At 47.0% G+C, this 17,186-nt stretch overlaps 1 protein-coding gene across 3 annotated transcripts in view; it reads left to right on the top strand.

Annotated features, from left to right (window-relative positions):
* The first annotated feature begins 1,837 nt into the window (after positions 1–1,837).
* TACC1 (transforming acidic coiled-coil containing protein 1) overlaps positions 1,838–17,186 on the top strand; it is a 74,938-nt gene continuing 59,589 nt past the window's right edge. The window contains exon 1 of one of the 3 annotated variants that reach the window (XM_036455195.2): positions 1,838–1,963. In XM_036455195.2, coding sequence (XP_036311088.1) covers positions 1,887–1,963 — 77 coding nt within the window. In that variant the 5' untranslated portion in view covers positions 1,838–1,886. The remainder of the gene's footprint in view (positions 1,964–17,186) is intronic. The other 2 variants (XM_036455194.2, XM_045588867.1) reach the window with 2 other exon arrangements.

The raw sequence follows: 17,186 nt of genomic DNA, 5'->3' as shown, positions 1-17,186 counted from the left end.
TCCAGGCCTGCATGGGAGGGCAGTTGGAGGCATTCAGGCCTGCAGAGGAGGGTAGTTGGAGGCAACCAGGCCTGCAGAGGAGGGCAATTGGGGGTGACTAGGCTGGCAAGGGTGGGTAGTTAGGGGTGACTAGGCCAGCAGGGAAAGACAGTTGAGGGCGACCAGGCCTGTAAGGGAAGACAGTTAGGGGGACCAGGCTGGCAGGGGAGGGCAGTTAGGGGCAATAAGGCCAGCAGGGGAGCAGTTAGGCATTGATCAGGCCATCAGGGGAGTGGTTAGGAGGCGATCAGGCTGACAGGCAGACAAGTGGTTGGGAGCCAGCAGTCCTGGATTGTGAGAGGGATGTCCCAGATTGGAGAGTGTGACTCCCCCCACACCAATATGTACGAATTTTGTGCACTGGGCCTCTAGTGTTGTAAATATAAGTCTGAGTTTTCTGGAGACATTAAAATGTAGCCACATACATCTTTATTCTCTTAGCAATTCCCATCAAGAATGACAGTTAATGTTGAACACCATTCTGTGGGCTCACCCACAGGCTTTCATTAATTCAGCAAACATTGTATACCATCCAGGGAACAGGCACTGAGCTTGGATACAGAGATAAAAGCCATTAAAAAACTCAGATTCCAGTGGAAAGATGAAGGAGTGAAGAGATAATTACAAAATAAGATTGGTAAATGCTATGTTAGAGAAATTAACAAGTGTTATCGGGACACGAGGAAGGAAGGTGATAATAAGTTTGTAGAATGACTACATTTATCAACAAGTGAGCGCCAAATAGGAACAATGAAAACAAAATAAATTTCCTATCTTTACGAGGTTTACATCCCAGCGAAGGAGATAGCAATAACAACAAAAAAGATGTCATATCAGGACTTAAGACAATGTTCTAGAAGGAGGTTTGCTTTGGATCTGGAAGGGTAAATAGGTAGATGTTAGTGAACAAAGACATTCCAATCTTTATTATCCCCCCCCCCCCAAAGAAACACCCCCAAAACCCAAACACTGGGGTGGACAGATGGCCGGAGAGGAGGGAGGTGAGATGCAGGAATGGGTGAGACAGAGCATAAAATATTCCGAAAGGGAGTTATTAGGTGCAATGGGAGGGAGAGCGGGCATCCCCCCTCCCTCTCCGCCTCTCACCCCGAGTTTGAAAGAACACCCATTCATTGGTTGTCAAACCCAGAAAGGACATTAAATGTGCTCCCATGCTTTCTTTACAGATGAAGAAATAAATCGGAGGGGGTGAAGATGCTTGTCCCAACTCACCCAGCTAATCTGGGGTAGAACCAGGATCAACCCAGTTTTCTGTAGTACCCAACCCTGGCCTCACCCCTGGCGCTCAGAAGGCAGCCCGTCTCCCGCTCGGTGCACACCGTCCTCTGCTGGTGCTTCTGGGCAGAGCAGCCTCGCGCGGGGGCTCCAGGAGCCTGCCCGCCGCCCCGGCGCCGCCACCGCCCTCCCGCCAGGGCTGGGCGGGCAGAGAGAGGCGTCCCCCAGCCCTGGGGCTCCGGGGTCGCGCCCCAGGGTCCCGTCCTCTCCTGGGGGCTCCCCGGCTGTGAGTGCGGCGCCCGGCCCGGCGGGACCGGGGCGGGTGCCGGGCGGCGCCGCAGGCTGAGCGCTGCCCTTGGTGGGGAAGTTGGCCAAGGCTCCGGGCGTCCTTTCGCCGGCTTTCCCCCGGGCCGGGACCCCAACCGGGGCTCCGGGCCACTCCCGCCCAGCCCTCGGCCCCACCCACCGTCCCTCCCGCCCCCGCCCCCGCCTCCGCCCGCCCCCACGCCTTCCCCCGCCCAGGGTCCGGGTCCGGGTCCGGGTCCGGGTCCGGGAGGTCCGGCCGGCGCTCAGGGACACGGAGGGCGCAGCGGAGGCGCGAGCTCGGAGCGATGGGAGGCGCCCACTCTCTGACCCCGAGGGGCCGGGAGCCGGCCGGGGAGAGGCCCCTGAGACCCAGGGAGACCGCGTGAGTCCCGGAGGCCTCCCCGGGCCGCCGATCGGGGGTGTGCGTGCCGGCGGGGATGGAGACCCGGCGCCCCGCTCACCGGGGCTGGGGAGGTGGGGCTCCCGCTTCGCTCGCGGGGGCGCAGGGACCCGGGGGTTGGCTTATAAAACCCTCCACCCCCCCCCCCCCCCAAGAAACACCCCAAAACCCAAACACTGGGGTGGACAGATGGCCGGAGAGGAGGGAGGGGGGAGGCAGGAAAGGGTGAGACAGAGCATAACACATTCCGAAAGGGAGTTATTAGGGGACTCCCCACCCCGAGCCCTGCTGGGGGGCGCGCCTGGCCAGGACCCCCCCAAACGGAGACTGAAGCGCCCAAGGGGCTGCTGTCCTGCTTCTCTTCTCGCTGTGCGGATGGGAGAAGAGGACCCCGGGTTTTGCAGACTCGGGGGAGCAGGGAAACACACGTGTCCCAAAGAACTCTGAAACGTCCCGGAGTCAGAGCCAGAGTTTGTAGGGAAGGGGAGAGAGGAGCATGGGAATCGACTCTCCAAGATCACAGCTCGCGTCGGCCGGCCTCCGGGGTCCGGGGGTTTCGATGCCGTGCTTGCAAGCTCGCAGGAACGCCCTCTCTGCTTGTTTGTTCCGAGGGCTCCGCGGTGACCTCAGAGAAAGGGCTGCATTGTCCCCGCGGCAATCGGGCTTTTGTTCTGGGGCCGCCACCATCGGGGACACCAAGTGCTGAGATGCACGCTGCGAGGGGACAGTTTTAGAGAAAGCGATGGGAGCAAGTTGCAGGTTAGAAAGATGGCCATGCTTCTTGACAGCTATTTATTTGAGAACCCAAGCAATCTTTGTTTATTTTATTTTATTTTATTTTTTTAAATTTAGAGTGTGTATGAGTCTTGGAGGTGAGGTAATGTCAAGAAACCCACCCTATTTTAATTCAGCCAATGCCAAAGCTATTTGGTTTGATAGAGATACACACTTAGCCATCACATACAGGCAGCCTGGGCCATCTGAGAGCTTTTGGATCATCTTTTCAAGGCGAAGTAGCTTCCTGAATGTCCAAACGATGTGTGAGTTGTGTCTCCTGATGTTTGCATGGTGTCTCTTGTGAGTTAGTATGATCACTAACCTAAACTTAGTTCAGGCAGTTCAAGAATAGCTGAGACTGACTGAAGACATAATGTGGGAAACCCTGTTCTAAATCCTGTGTTATTTAACCCCCCCCCAAACACGGAGTTAGCTTCTACTGTTGCCTCATTGTGCTGGTGAGGAAACAAGTGCAGAGAGATTGGGTGACCTGTCCACGGTCACACAGCTAATGTGGAGGCCCAGGTTGCGTAGATCCAGAGCTGGACGGCTGCTGCCTCCTACAGGAGTCATGGGACTATCTCAGGAAACAAACTTTTATCTCTGCTGGCAGAACATACCCCATTTTTTTCTTCAGTTCTTGCAGAATAAGGGAGAGATCAGAATTAACAGTGCTTAAGACCAAATCAGAGGAAAGTGTCAAAGTTGATTTAACTTTAAAAAAAGATTTTTATTGTTTGATTTCAGAAAGAGGAAGGGAGAGAGACAAAGAGAGAGAGAAACATAAATTTGTTGCTCTGTTGTTCCACTTATTTATGCATTCATTGATTAATTCTTTTGTGTGCCTTGACTGGGGATCGAACCTGTAATCTTGGCATCTCAGGACAATATTCTAACCTACTGAGCTACTTGGCCAGGGCTGATTTAACTTTTTAAAAACATATATATTTTGTTGTTTTTTTACAGAGTGGAAGGGAGAGGGAGAGGGATAAAGAGCTAGAAACATCAATGAGAGGGAAACATCGATTCAGCTGCCTCCTGCACACTCCCTACTGGGGATGTGCCCACAACCAAGGTAATGCCCTTGACTGGAATCAAACCTGGGACCTTCCAATCTGCAGGCCAATGCTCTATCCACTGAGCCAAATCGGTTAGGGCTGATGTAACTTTTTAAAAAACAAACATAAGAAGCAGTAAGAACACTGAGATGAGGTTGAGTTTTGGGGCCGATGGCCCTGCTCCTGAATGTCCACTTCACAGGCTGTTCTGAGGATGACATAATATCATGTACATATGAATAACAAGATACAGTTTTATCTCTGAACAGTATTCTGTTTAGCCAGTTTTATTGTATAACTTGAAAGTAAATATTGGAACCACTCACGGATAGCGTGCTGAGGAAATGAACACAGTGCTTTCTGTGCAGGATTGTTGAGGTGCGGAATTCATTTCTCAGTTGTTTTAATTATCCAGTGGTGTGGCAATAGATAGAGGATCTCTCTCTCCAATGAGGTTCTGCATGTTAAGTGTACAAGTGGCATTAAGTACATTCCGAATGTTAAAAATCCATATATTTAGCAAAGCTTACCTAAAAAAATCAACACAGAAGTGCATCCTTGGTCTTCGCTTGGGAATAAAGCCCGGGGATGCCCTCTATCACTCAAGTGAATACATTAAGAAGCACACGATGCCCTGCTGGTGTGACTCAGTTAGTTGGGCATCGTTCTGTGCACCAAGAGGTTGCCAGTTCGATTCCCGATCAGGGCACATGCCAGGGTTTTAGACTCAAACCCCAACCCGGGGGGTTGGGGGGGAGGGGGCGCAGGGGCAAGTAGGAGGCAGCCGATTGAGATTCCTTCCTTTCTCTCTATAAAAAAAACAATAAAAACATATTTTTTAAATAAAGTTTTTTTTAAAGAAAGAGCACATAAGTGCACAATTGCGTGCACTCATCAGAGTGTGTGGGCTGTGCCTAATACGTCGACCCTGCAAACCTCTTGGCATGGAGCTGGTGAAAGTCTCTCTAGAAATATGATTTCATGCCTGTAATATACATGAAAAGCAAAAAGTATGCTTTTTATCCAAGGCCTGCCTCGTTCGGGTGGACAAGCCACAAGTCTCTCCAGGGTCGAAGAAAGTGGGGGATTCTTTGTCAATGTCACGCCCGCTGCAGACTTCCTGCCGGACATGTGGCTGTGGGATAACACTGACCTCAAGGAAGTTCTCCTACTCAGGCTGTTGCGCTTTCAAAACCTATTGTTCCTTTTTAAAGTAAGAGAGTAACTACATTAAACTCTCACAAGGAAAGCACTAATGTTGGCATTTATCTTTTGAAAGAGAAATGATGTTTCAGAATGTTCCCCATGTACACTTCAGAATCATTTAATCCGGTACTTAATGTAACCAGATAAACCTCTAAACAGAGCTCTTTTGTGGAATATAAACAAGTAGGGATGTCTGATTTTAAGATGAAGCTCAAATATTTTTAAATATTGTAGCGGTCTACTTTCCCCAAATCCAAGGAAACAAGTGAGCTGGCTTTGGTAAAAGCTAGGGGAAATTTCACTTCATTTACTCGGGAAAGCTGCCTGCACAATAATGGTGATTAAATGCAGAAGCTGGAGAATGAGGCCAGCTTGGGTAGAAATTCCAACTAGATTGCATGCTAACTTAGGAAGCTTTGGAAAATAATCATTTAACTCTTCACTTGGGCAAATTTCTGCATCTTTAAATGTCAGTAATAACCTTAGCTACTTTTCAAAAAATATATATTTTATTAATTTTTTACAGAGAGAAAGATAGTTAGAAATATTGATGAGAGAGAAACATTGACCAGCTGCCTCCTGTACGCTTCTTGCTGGATATGTGCCCACAGCCAAAGCACATGCCCTTGACCAGAATCAAACCTGGGACCCTTGAGTCCTCAGGCCGACACTCTATCCACTGAGCCAAACCGGTTAGGGCCTTCGCTACTTTTAAAAGTGGTATATATTATTAGTGCAAAGTCTGGTTATTATGGACACAATCGCATGTACATGTGCCTATAAAGCGGACACTATGCTAAGTTCTTCAGGATATGTGTCAATTGGCCTTTTGATTGTTTTTATTTCTCAAAAAAGCTTCATTTTGAAATTGGCTTTCTGACTTTGTACTTGTGCCTTCAACTTCACTTTCTCAACGGTTTTCTCTCCTCACTAAGGAAAGCACGCTCAATCCTGTCACGGACACATTGAGCACACATGGATCCACCAAAGGCCCTGCTGATGTGTTTCGTTTTAGACAACCTCATGAGAACTTAGGTCTCACAGCTCCACCTCTGCGAAGCCGACCTATGCACGTGTAGATTTTGATGCTTTCCCGGCCTTCTTGGTATAAAGATAAACAATCCTATTATAGGGCTCGGGGACAGCCTGGTTTTGCAGAGGCCGTGTCTAGGACAGCCTCCGAAGGCATGTCCAACGCCAGGCCATTCTGAGAGCCTGCACTGACCGTCCCGGGAAGAGGAGATGTGTGTTGTTGAGTAAGGCAGGGTCTCCACTGAAGAGGCGGACCTGTGTCCTGATTCAGCAAGGCGTCTTACAGAAGCAAGGCAATCATGTTTTCCGAGTCAGTTTTCTCCTCCGTGAATTCCCACCTCCCAGAAAGATCCAGAGGATGGACATGCGTTGGGAGAGAAGACGGTTTGACGAAGTGTTTGAAATCACTAATTCCGTAGTTGATTATTTTCAGCAGGTGTGTCCAGGGCGGGTTTCCTAAGCACAGCAAGTCATCTGTGGAGAGCACAGAGCAGCGTCTGTGGTTCCTTGGGGAGTAGGGTGCATAACTCATTCATCTAGAACTTGTTGAGCTTGTGTGCCCAGGAAGGTGTGCACCTGCTGTCAGTTCTTACTAAGCCTCTGGTCCCCTCTTTGTTTGCATCTGGAACACAGCATCATGGAACGGGTCAGTGCAAGGTCAGGGCGGGTTTCTCAGGTCTGCAGTGTTGTTGCTGTGTACCCTTCCGATCGTGCGGATTAAATGCAGGTTCTGCAACGTTCTGGTGAACTTCAAAGTCAGCAACAACTAAACCGAGTGCTGCCTGGTGGGACAGATGCCCCTGACAACAAGAGGGCGGCGCTGGCTTTGAAGTTTCAGACACAGGAAAACATGACTCAAAATAAGGAAACTTCGGGAACAATACTTCTGGAACCTCTTGCTTTCAAGTTCACAATATTGTTCACTGCCTTCTCTCTGCACGATTGTTATTGTCGTGAACAACGTTTACATTCCCAGTGGCCATAGGAAATTTTAAATGTCCGTGTGAAATCTTTCAGTGTACCATGAAGAGAGAGATTTAGAGAAAGCTTGTGGCCACGACCCAGAAAAACCAGCTATATAAAGAAAAGTTGGGTAAATTATAGTGTTTAACTTGGAGGAGGAACTTGAGAGATGTGGAAATATATATATATATATATAATGTATTTTAGGGGATGTTGGCTGGCTCCACCTCCAGGGAAGCCAGTCCAAAAGGAAATGATTTGAATTACATGACAAGGGAATTCTTTGTGTGTGTATGTTGTGTTGTGTGGGTGTTAGATATTATAACTCCTAGACTGTGAGGGGAGTTGCAATAGTGAGAGAGTTAATACGGGAAGAAGAATCCCACTCTGAAAAGGTTAGGATAGGTACTCTATCAAGGACTGAAATTCAAGAGGGTTCAAGTGTAGCTTTGCCCCATCGTTTCTTCTTTGTTTTAGCATCAGTGGCCAATTGTGTTCCACCACACCTCCACCCCACAGCTTCTCCCAGCTGGTACATGTGTTAAAAATCAAGAAGAGAAAGGGTTTGGGGGTGGGGGAAAGGACACAGTTGCTGTTATCCCCAGCTAGCAAAGATTATCTAATGTCTGTTTTGGTGAGTAGCCAGAGTGGGCTGCGGGATGGGTGAATTTGTTAACCCGTCAAGGGCACATTCTTGGGCTGCAGACTCAATCCCCAGTAGGGGGCGAATAGGAGGCAGCTGATAGATAATCCTCTCTCATCATTGATGTTTCTATGTCTCCTCTCTCATCCTTTCTAAAATCAATAAAAAATATATTTTAAAAATATTTATTTGCCGAGACCGGTTTGGCTCAATGGATAGAGCGTCGGCTTGGGGACTGAAGGGACCCGGTTTCGATTCCGGTCAAGGGCATGTACCTTGGTTGCGGGCATATCCCTAGTAGGGGGTGTGCAAGAGGCAGCTGATCGATGACTCTCATCGATGTTTCTAGCTTTCTATCTCTCTCCCTTCCTCTCTGTACAAAATCAATAAAATATATTTAAAAAAATATTTATTTGCGAGAGTTCTTTTTTTTAAAGAAGTATCCGTATTGATTTCAGAGAGGAAGGGAGAGGGAGAAAGAGAAAGGAACATCAATGATGAGGGAGGTTGCCTTCCTGCACGCCCCACACTGGGATCATGTTGGGCATATGATTCCACGTGCCCATACCAGGAATCAAACTGTGATCTTTTGGTTCCTAGGTCAACACTCAACCACTAAGCCACACCAGCCGGCCAGGCTGTGAGAGTTCTTTATGATGAAGCCAGTTATTATTTATTGAGCACTTACTATGTGCTAGGAAAAGTTAGTCTCTTACATGCATTAACTTACATGATTCTCAAAATAACCCTGAAAGGTGGGTACAGTGTTAAATTCCCAGTTTGTACACGAGGAAACAGGCCCAGAGAGATTCAATAGCTTGTACAGAGTCTCACAGCTAGAGTGACACAATTGAGATTTAAATCTAGATAGCCTGATTCCACAGACCTATATACCTAGCTGTTGTGTTATGTAAATCGGTTAACCCTTGGCCACCACTTTTGTTTTGGGGGAGGAGATTTTCCTTTTAGTGAACTTTTAATTTTAGAACAGTTTTAGGTTTATAGAAAAGTTGAGCAGATATATCCAGAGTCCCCATCGATTCCACAAGCAGTTTCTCCTATTACTAACATCTTATATTAGAAGAGTACTTTTGTTACAATTGATGAAACCATCGCAGGTATATTATTATCAACTAAAGTCCATAGTTTATTCAGATGTCCTTAGTTTTTACTTGATATCCCTTTTCTTTTTCAGAATACCACATTACATTTCCTTTTTAATGTAAATAAATCTATCATGTTTTCCTTTGGGGTTTATTGCTCCGCCTTTGAGTATCATAAGTTCATCCCTATCCCAGAAGGAGATAATTTTTTCTTCTAGTTGTTTTATGACTTCATTCTCTATATAACAAACTGTTTACTCTATCTGAAATTTCTTGATTCACTAGTGTCAGGTAAGGCTTTAATTTGTTCTTTTTCAAAATAGCTAATCAGTTACTCCAGTACTAGTTTGAGGTGTTAAACAATCCATTCTTTTCCCACAGATTTGTAATGCCATTTTTAAAATTTGGTATTACATCTGCTTTCCTTCTGTTCAACCTTTGATGGTTTTTCTCTTCCCATTCTCATTCACTCAACAAATATTAATCGGCTGTATTATTATGTTCAGGCACTGTGACCATTATTTATTATTTATGTGGGAATTTACATGAGCAGAGAGAAGCATTTTGAAATGTCCAAAATCTAAAACAAATTTTAATAGTATTAGGCACTGGACATTTGCCAGTCAGGTAAGTGGAGGTGACCTTGTGAATGGAGCTTGGGGAAAAAGGACATTCATGATTGAGCTTTTCTCATGGACTTTCCATTGATCTAGATTCAAAGGTTTCATTTTCAACAATTTAGCTTCCTGTATGGAAACATGGTGCCTTCAAATACTCTCAGGTCATCTGCAGGCTTTGTTAGACTTACACTTTTCGTGCCCAGTCTAGACTTTATTTTTATGGTAATATATAAAGTTCCAGTAGATTTATATAAGGAATGGCAAATGACAAACCTCTGTTCTTTACTCCCCCTGTGTCTGCCACTTCTTCCTAGGGCCACTTGGTAACCTTGGAGAGTGAGAGAACCCCTTACTTTCTCATTTCTTTATTCCCAGAATTCTTACTTTTAAGAATACTTTGGATATAATTTTTTTTTGGCCTATACATAGTACAATTTCACCTTGACCAGTCTCGTGTTATGTCTGCTGCAAATGTTATTAATAGCAATTTTAGGCAGAAGAAATTATATTTGGCTTAGAGGTATTACATAAAAGCTTTAGAGCCATAGCTATTTTCTGAAAGCAGAATAGTTCTGTTTCAAATATAATCCACACATCTGTCTTATACTGCATGTCCCTATGAAAGTCTGACAGCATGTTATATTATTGAGCTCCCAGGAATCTTGCAAAGAGGCTTTACTTTAGAGCAATGGTTCTCAACCTTTCTAATGCTGCGACCCTTTAATACAGTTCCTCATGTTGTGGTGACCCCCAACCATAAAATTATTTCCTTTGCTACTTCATAACTATAATTTTGCTACTGTTATGAATCGTAATGTAACTATTTGTGTTTTCCAATGGTCTTGGTTCTACAGGATCCCCTAATCTTATATAATAAAGAGGGAATATGTTAATTGACCCTCACACCATCCCAAAGATGGCAGCACCGGCAGCCAATAAAGAGAGAATGTGCTAATTGATTGCCCAGCCCTCAAAGATGGTGGCACCCATAGCCAATAAGAAGGGAATATGCTAATTGACTGCCCCACCCTCAAAGATGGCAGTGCCCACAGCCACAAGATGGCGGCACTCAGTCCCCTCAACCCCCCAGCCACCTAGAGCCAGCCTGAGGCACAGGCAAGCCTCGGATGGAGGCTGCCCAGCTGCCCAGGGCCACCTGAAACTCGGGTAACCAGGGCCGGCTGAGGCTTGTGCTGCGGGCAGTGGCAGCAGCAGAGGTGTGATGAGGCATCACCTTACCCTGATCGCTGGGTTGCCTCCCACCCGTGAGGGCTCCTTGACTATGAGAGGGGCCAGGTCGGGCTGAGGGACCCCCGCTCCAGCGCATGAATTTCCAGGCAGTGGGCCTCTAGTACTATAATAAAACTTTTATAGACTTTTTCCAGTATGGAAACACACATACACAATATATATAAAAGTTATGAGTGTCCGTCCGGTATCCTGCAGCCTATGCATTGTCTCATTTAATTCTCTCATGGGCCCAGTGAAGTGTAGCTTATTTTCTCCATTTTGGAGATGACTAAACTGAGGCCTGGAAAAGTTGAGAAACCCAGGCCCACAGAGCTGCTAAATGGTAGAGCTGGGATTCCAGTGTAGTGGAACCTGGCTGAAGCAGAGGAAACAAAATTACCCGTCACTTCCAAAACGGGCCTGCCACAGAGGCAGCTCATTCACCAGCGGAGGCTTCTGTCTGTCTGCTAGACAGTACGTTTTTATGGCGCTCTCCCCGCTGATAACAGTGTCAGGAAACGAAATGTTTGAGAAAATATTGTCCATCCCATCCTGTAGGTAAATACTTATAAACTGTATTGCAGGTAGAAGGCCTCTCCTGGGTTTCTTTGCTGAATTATCTGTGCCCGAATCCTGCTTTAATTTTACTTTTCTAACAACTGCAAAATATTATGTTTCTATGGCTACATAAAAATTGTTCCTAAATATATATAGCAGTTGGAGAAAACAAAACCAGAAAAGGCTTCAATTGGAAGCAGACTGACATTTTACCTGCCAGACATCTTCTTCTAAGCGTTTCTCTGAGTCCAATTGTGTCTGCCTGTCTCTGTCCCTCCCTCTGTTCCTTCCTTTGCCTTTTCAAACCTTTGAATTCACTGGCTTCCCCATGCGGGAAGCGATGGCTCCTTATAAATGTCCAGTGGCCCGTGATGATGACATTTGGGTGCACAAGTCAAGTTCTGAAGAACATGGGCCACCTTTACAGTTGATACCCCAAATGTAAGTTGGCAGGTTGCCTTGGGGACAAAATTAGAACTAAGATGTGTGCCCGGATTTTAGGGGCAACTGACACTAGCGGGGAAGAAGAGAGACAGAGATAGCAGGTATAGTCTGGAGTGGGCCTCTCTCATCTGTTGTCTTCCTGCTTCTTGCCAGGTAAAAGGCGCTGTTCTCCAGCTCTCCCACCAGGGGGCGCCAGCAACCATCTGCTTAGTTTTTGTTGTTTTGTTTTGTGGTTTTTGGTGGTGGTTTTTTTAGTTGTTGGTTTGTTTGTTCTTTTTGCTGAAATTAGCCTGAGGTGAGCAAGACTTTCTTCAGCCAGCTCTGTTGCTGGATGGGCTTAAAGTGAGAAAGTCCTCTGATACTGACATAAACTATGCGTAGAAGAGATTAGATTAGGGAACGAAGAAGGATGACATTTAATATTTTGATACCTGTTTCCTTCTGCCGGCTAGGATCCTACCTCTCTTGGGTGTGTTGCTTCTCTCCACTCCTCCACATCGCATGGTTCGCATATTTTTTTGTGGCTTCTGATTAGTTGGACGTCTTCGTCCGTCTTCCTGTTGCTCATGGGTGCTCACTGGCTGAATCACTGGTGTTTGTGCCACGCAGAGGGGCCTCCTTGTGACTTTTTGTATTTACCGAAAGATAAATCTCGAAGAAATTCTCTCCAAAGGTTTATTGATTGAGTATGTGACAGCACTCTCTGGTGCCCTCTGGTGGCTGCTGAAACTCCCTGCTGGCAAATGGGTGCTTTCAGAAGGTTTATTCAGGGAGAGGAAGGGGATCCAGCAGGATGCAGAGCCTTCCCCGACAGAGTGGGTTATTCCAGCCCCTGAGGCCTACTCTTCAGACACCAAAACCCCACACTCCAATACTTACGGGACTGACTCTTCCAGCATCCCTTTTTCTCAGTCTTAGTTGTCCTAGGTCTACACTTAAATGTCTCCTTGTGCCAGCAGTCCTTTCCAGTTGACGGTCTTTTTCTTTCAAGTAAAAGTGGTTTTCATACCCCTGCTAATTGTCTGTCTTGTTTGGTTGATTCCATTCCCCTGTCTGAATCGTCAGTGGGCCTGAGGAGGTCCATGTGATGGGATCGAAGTACTTCAGGGTTGTGTGTGTGACTGTGTGAGATGTGTGTGTGTGACTGTGTGGGAAGTCTGTATATGTGTGTGCATGTGCACAGGTGTATATGTGGGAAGAGAGGTATTTGCATGCATAGGTATGTGTGACAATCTGAGAGGTGTGTATATATATCTGTGTGTGACTGTGTGGGGGGGAAGTGTGTCTGTGTCTATGTGCACAGGTATGTGTGGGGAAGGTCTGTATATGAGCCTGTATGTGTGTACACAGGTGTGTGTGCACACACACAGATGTGTAGTGGGTGGTGTGTGTTTGTGTACAGGTGTGTGTGGGAGAGGTGTGTGTATGCACAGATGTGTTTGGGGGAGGTGTGTGTTTGTGCCCAGGTGTGTGTATTTGCACTGGTGTGTGTGTACACAGGTGTGTGTTTGTGCACAGGTGTGTGTGGGAGGTGTGTGTGTGTGTGTGTGCTCGCACAGGTGTGAATAGGAGGTGTGTGAATTTGTACACAGGTGTGTGTGGGAAAGGTGTGTGTGCACAGGTGTGTGTGGGAGGTATGTATACACAGGTGTGCATGGCATGTGTGTATGTTTTTGTACAGGGTGTGTGGGAGGTGTGTGTGTGCTTGTGCACAGGTATGTGTGTGTGCACAGTGTGGAAGGTGTGTGTGTGTTTGTACACAGGTGTCTGTGTGTGTGTGTGTGCATGAGCCTGGGCTGCCAGCCCTGACTTTCCTCTCACAAAGCCGTGGCAGTCTCACACATACAGCTGTCAGAGGCGATGGTGCCCCCGCTGAGCCAGGGCTCCGTTCAGGGCTGCACTGTGTATCTGGGGTAGAGTGTGAATGCTCTGACAGCATCACCTCCCAGATCGCTCGCGCTCTGCACAAGGCAGGGAGGCTTTCTGACGCTGCACTGCTCATCAGCCCGGAGCTGTCTCCCCAGGAGCAGCAGCTCTGCCTTCCCAGGAGTCTGGAGGGGAGTGTGGACGGGGGTTTGCGCTTCTCTTTTGCAGCCAGCAGTGGGTTTCCCTCCCACACGCCTTTCTCCCTCTCCCTCTGTCACGTCGCTTCCTTTTTTGGTCATCCTGAGCTTTCCTCGGCATTCATCGCTGGAGGAGGCTCGGGGTGTGTGAAACACAGCAGCCCCTTGCATTAGGCTGTCCCTAACGGGTCTGATTCATATGTCAAGTTCAAGAAGAATGTGCTGGTCCCTTGGCGTCCCTTGCCCAAGCTGAGTCACTCAAGAGATGTTTTTCAATGAGCAGATTTAATTAAGTTGCTGAAGATAAAGCAATTCTGAATATCTTACTGAAGAAACAAAGTCAACATATAAAGGGGGGAAAGAAAGATTCCAGCACAATATTTTGACACCTGAATATTTGAGTTAAATAATGTATTTCAGTTTGGCGGCTGCGGAGGGAGAGCGAGTTCTGGGAACATCGGAGGCAGCTTTGTACCAAACAGATATACCGGGAGTGGCAGGATGAGGCTGAGAATGTGGCCACACGGTCTCCGTGTGCCCATTCCTGGCACCAGCAGCCTGGGGAATGTGTCTACCTGCTGTCATTACTTGAGGCTCACAAAGCATTTAAAATAAAGGGATTATTGAACCAAAGGCCAGTGACTAATGAACGTGCCCACCGTGTTGGCTAATCCCAGTGCAGAGGCACGTGTCTGCACATACTGCCCACCGGTGCCGCTGAGCGGACTCTGCCTGACCCCAGGGGAGCCTGCGGGATGCGCTGCGGGTAGCTAGCTAGATGCCACTTCTCCCACAGTGGCTCCTGTGGCAGCTATTCATCTGTCTCCCTCCCTGAGGACGCTCCTCCTTCTCCAGGATCCTGCCAGAAGGCCCAGATTTGTTACAGACAGTGGGAGGGGTCGTGGTTAAAAGTGTAGAGAGATTATCAGGAAACACAGTGCTTGGGCACTGTGCCCTGTGCTGAACCAAGCGTTCTCGGGTGGGAGAGATGTGTGTGTGTGTGTGTGTGTGTGTGTGTGTTGCTGGTGGAGTGAACCGACTGTTTAGTTAGGCCTTAGTTACTTTCCCACCCATGTGTGCATCAGGAGCCACGACATGCCTTCTGCATGCCTCATACTGGGGATCGAGCCCAGGGTCCTTCAATCCATAGGCCAATGCTCTATCCACTGAGCCAAACCAACTAGGGCTTAAAATAGTTTTAAATTTTTATTTATTTATTTGTGTGTGTGTGTGTGTGGTGTGTGTGTGTGTGTGTGTGTGTGTGAGAGAGAGAGAGAGAGAGAGAGAGAGAGAGATTCCTTGTTCCACTTATTTATGCATTTATTGTTTGATTTTTGTATGTGTTATGTGTCCAGACTAGGGATCGAACCTGCAACACTGGTGCAGTGGGTTGACACTTTAACCAACTGAGCTGCCAGGCCAGGACTAAAATATTTTAAAAAACAAACCACCATGTTATTTTTATACAGAAGAATGCTTTGCTTTATCAGATAGTTCCTGTTGCCTTTTTAAATGAGGTCAATTGGGTGGGGAGCGTTGCTAAGTAAGAAACATTTAAACTTGTGAGGAATTTTTGTGAGTTTATTTGAGACATTCCAACTGTTAACGTAAAAAAAAACAAAAAAACATTGAAACCTGTAAAGAATTTTTATGAGTTTATTTGAGCTGAACTGTCGACGTATGCTGGGAAGCAGTACCTTAACAAATTGAGATAATGCTCCAGAGAATGGCGGGTTACATCTGTATTTACATATTGCAATCAAAGGAGGGACATAGGTGGGTTACATGAAATTCATTGGTGATAAATTAAGGAGGTGGGATAAAGCAAAGGGGTGGGGGAGGGGAGAGGGCAAACCCCTGGGAGTGGATAAAAAGTAAAATAGACATGTACTTAGGTGGGTGCTGGCACAATTAACATGATAATGAAGGAATTTGTGGTATCTGTCCTGGAAGCTCACCACATTTGGTTGGGCCCCGAGGGCTCCAGAAAAAGGGAAGTTATAACTTGCGCAGACATTTCAAGGTTATGTTGTCATAGATGCAAAAAAAGACAGGCTCAGTTAAGGTAAAGGTTGACCTTGTCAGTGAAGATACCGGCCTAGGATGTAACTGCCCACTATCACTGCGTTTAAAGTTTAATTTCAGACCATCCTTTATGTCTGAAATTTAGGCCTCTGAGTTTGCAAGACTGCCATGCAGGCCTCCCCTGTGCTTGTCAGGTCAGCATGTGGCCACTTGCATCCATATATCTTTGTTACACTTACCCAGTGTACATTCCTTCAGGGTCGGGGAGAAAGCTAGAATTCGTGCTCCCCACTCGAGAGTCAGGAGTCCTAGTGCGGGCTTTGGGGCTGAGTACTCCCCAGGCGATGCTTAATGACTCAGGAACTCATCTGCTCATCGGAAAACCAGGATACTGGAGCCAGCGCTCTCTGGCCGAGGTCCATGCCAAGTACAAATTCCTCTGGTCTGTGAGATCTGGGGTTTGGAGTCAGTGACATTATTAGTTCAGAACATTATTGTTAAAACAAATACGTTCTATTCTGTACTACCTGTGCCTTGGTCAGTAGAGAGCGCACGGGCATTTCTTTCATGATTGTCAGCTGAATCCAGTGGCCTCAGCAAAGCCACTTGCTGGAAACACACTTTGCCAGAGGCAGGAGTGTGGTCAGCTTGACCTTCAGCCCAGGTGCCAGGGGGCGGGTTTGGTTATTGAAATCCAGCCAAGCACAGGAATGAATAGTCGGGCCCACCCAAGAATGCACAGAATCTCCTTTGTCTTGACTTCCAGTAAAACTTCCTGGTTTTTGTTGTATAAAATAAACACGCTGTAATGGCTGTTTACTCCCTGTCCCTGTCTCTGTCAGAGGACAGTGGTCTCACCTGTGTTACGCCCAGATTTCATGATCCCCAAGGACCACCAGGGAGCCGAGCCCGATGCAATTGCAGAAAGCCTGAATTCCATGCTAGCATGGGCTCTGTCCCACTTACATCGACAGCATGGCGGAAGAGGACAAGCTTCAACAGGTCAAGGGGTTTTATAGAGGTGGTGATGTCACTGCTTTGGCTGAGCCTGATTGTTTGGGTGAGGGCTAGGGTCCAGTTACACAAAATGGAGGATAGCTCTGCCCTGCCTCACAGTACAAAATGGAGTCAGGAGTTAGCCCCACCCGCCCTGCCCTTTCACCTGGGCCCAGCTTTATTCTTCCATCTCTATGTTTGTCTCTTTCTTTCATTTTCTCAATCCTCAGCAGCCCCTACTCTGGAACCGGACCCCTCTCTAGCTTTGCTGGACTCAAAAAAGAGAGAAATATTCACATTGGCCAAAGGAAACAGAAAACACATATTCTATTACTATACTGTGGGGCTAAAAAAATACTTTTCCTCCCATCTTTCTTCTAGTTGAGCTTATGATCAAGTTAACAGAGACCAGACCAATTAACAGGAGAGAATACAGTTTTAACACTCACACATGGGGAAATCACATAAGCATGAAAACTCCAAAGAT

This window comes from Pipistrellus kuhlii, unplaced genomic scaffold (genome assembly GCF_014108245.1).
Source record: "Pipistrellus kuhlii isolate mPipKuh1 unplaced genomic scaffold, mPipKuh1.p scaffold_m20_p_3, whole genome shotgun sequence".
NCBI lineage: Eukaryota > Metazoa > Chordata > Mammalia > Chiroptera > Vespertilionidae > Pipistrellus > Pipistrellus kuhlii.
Note: the sequence above shows the minus strand (reverse complement) of the source record. Positions and strands in the feature narration are given on the sequence as shown.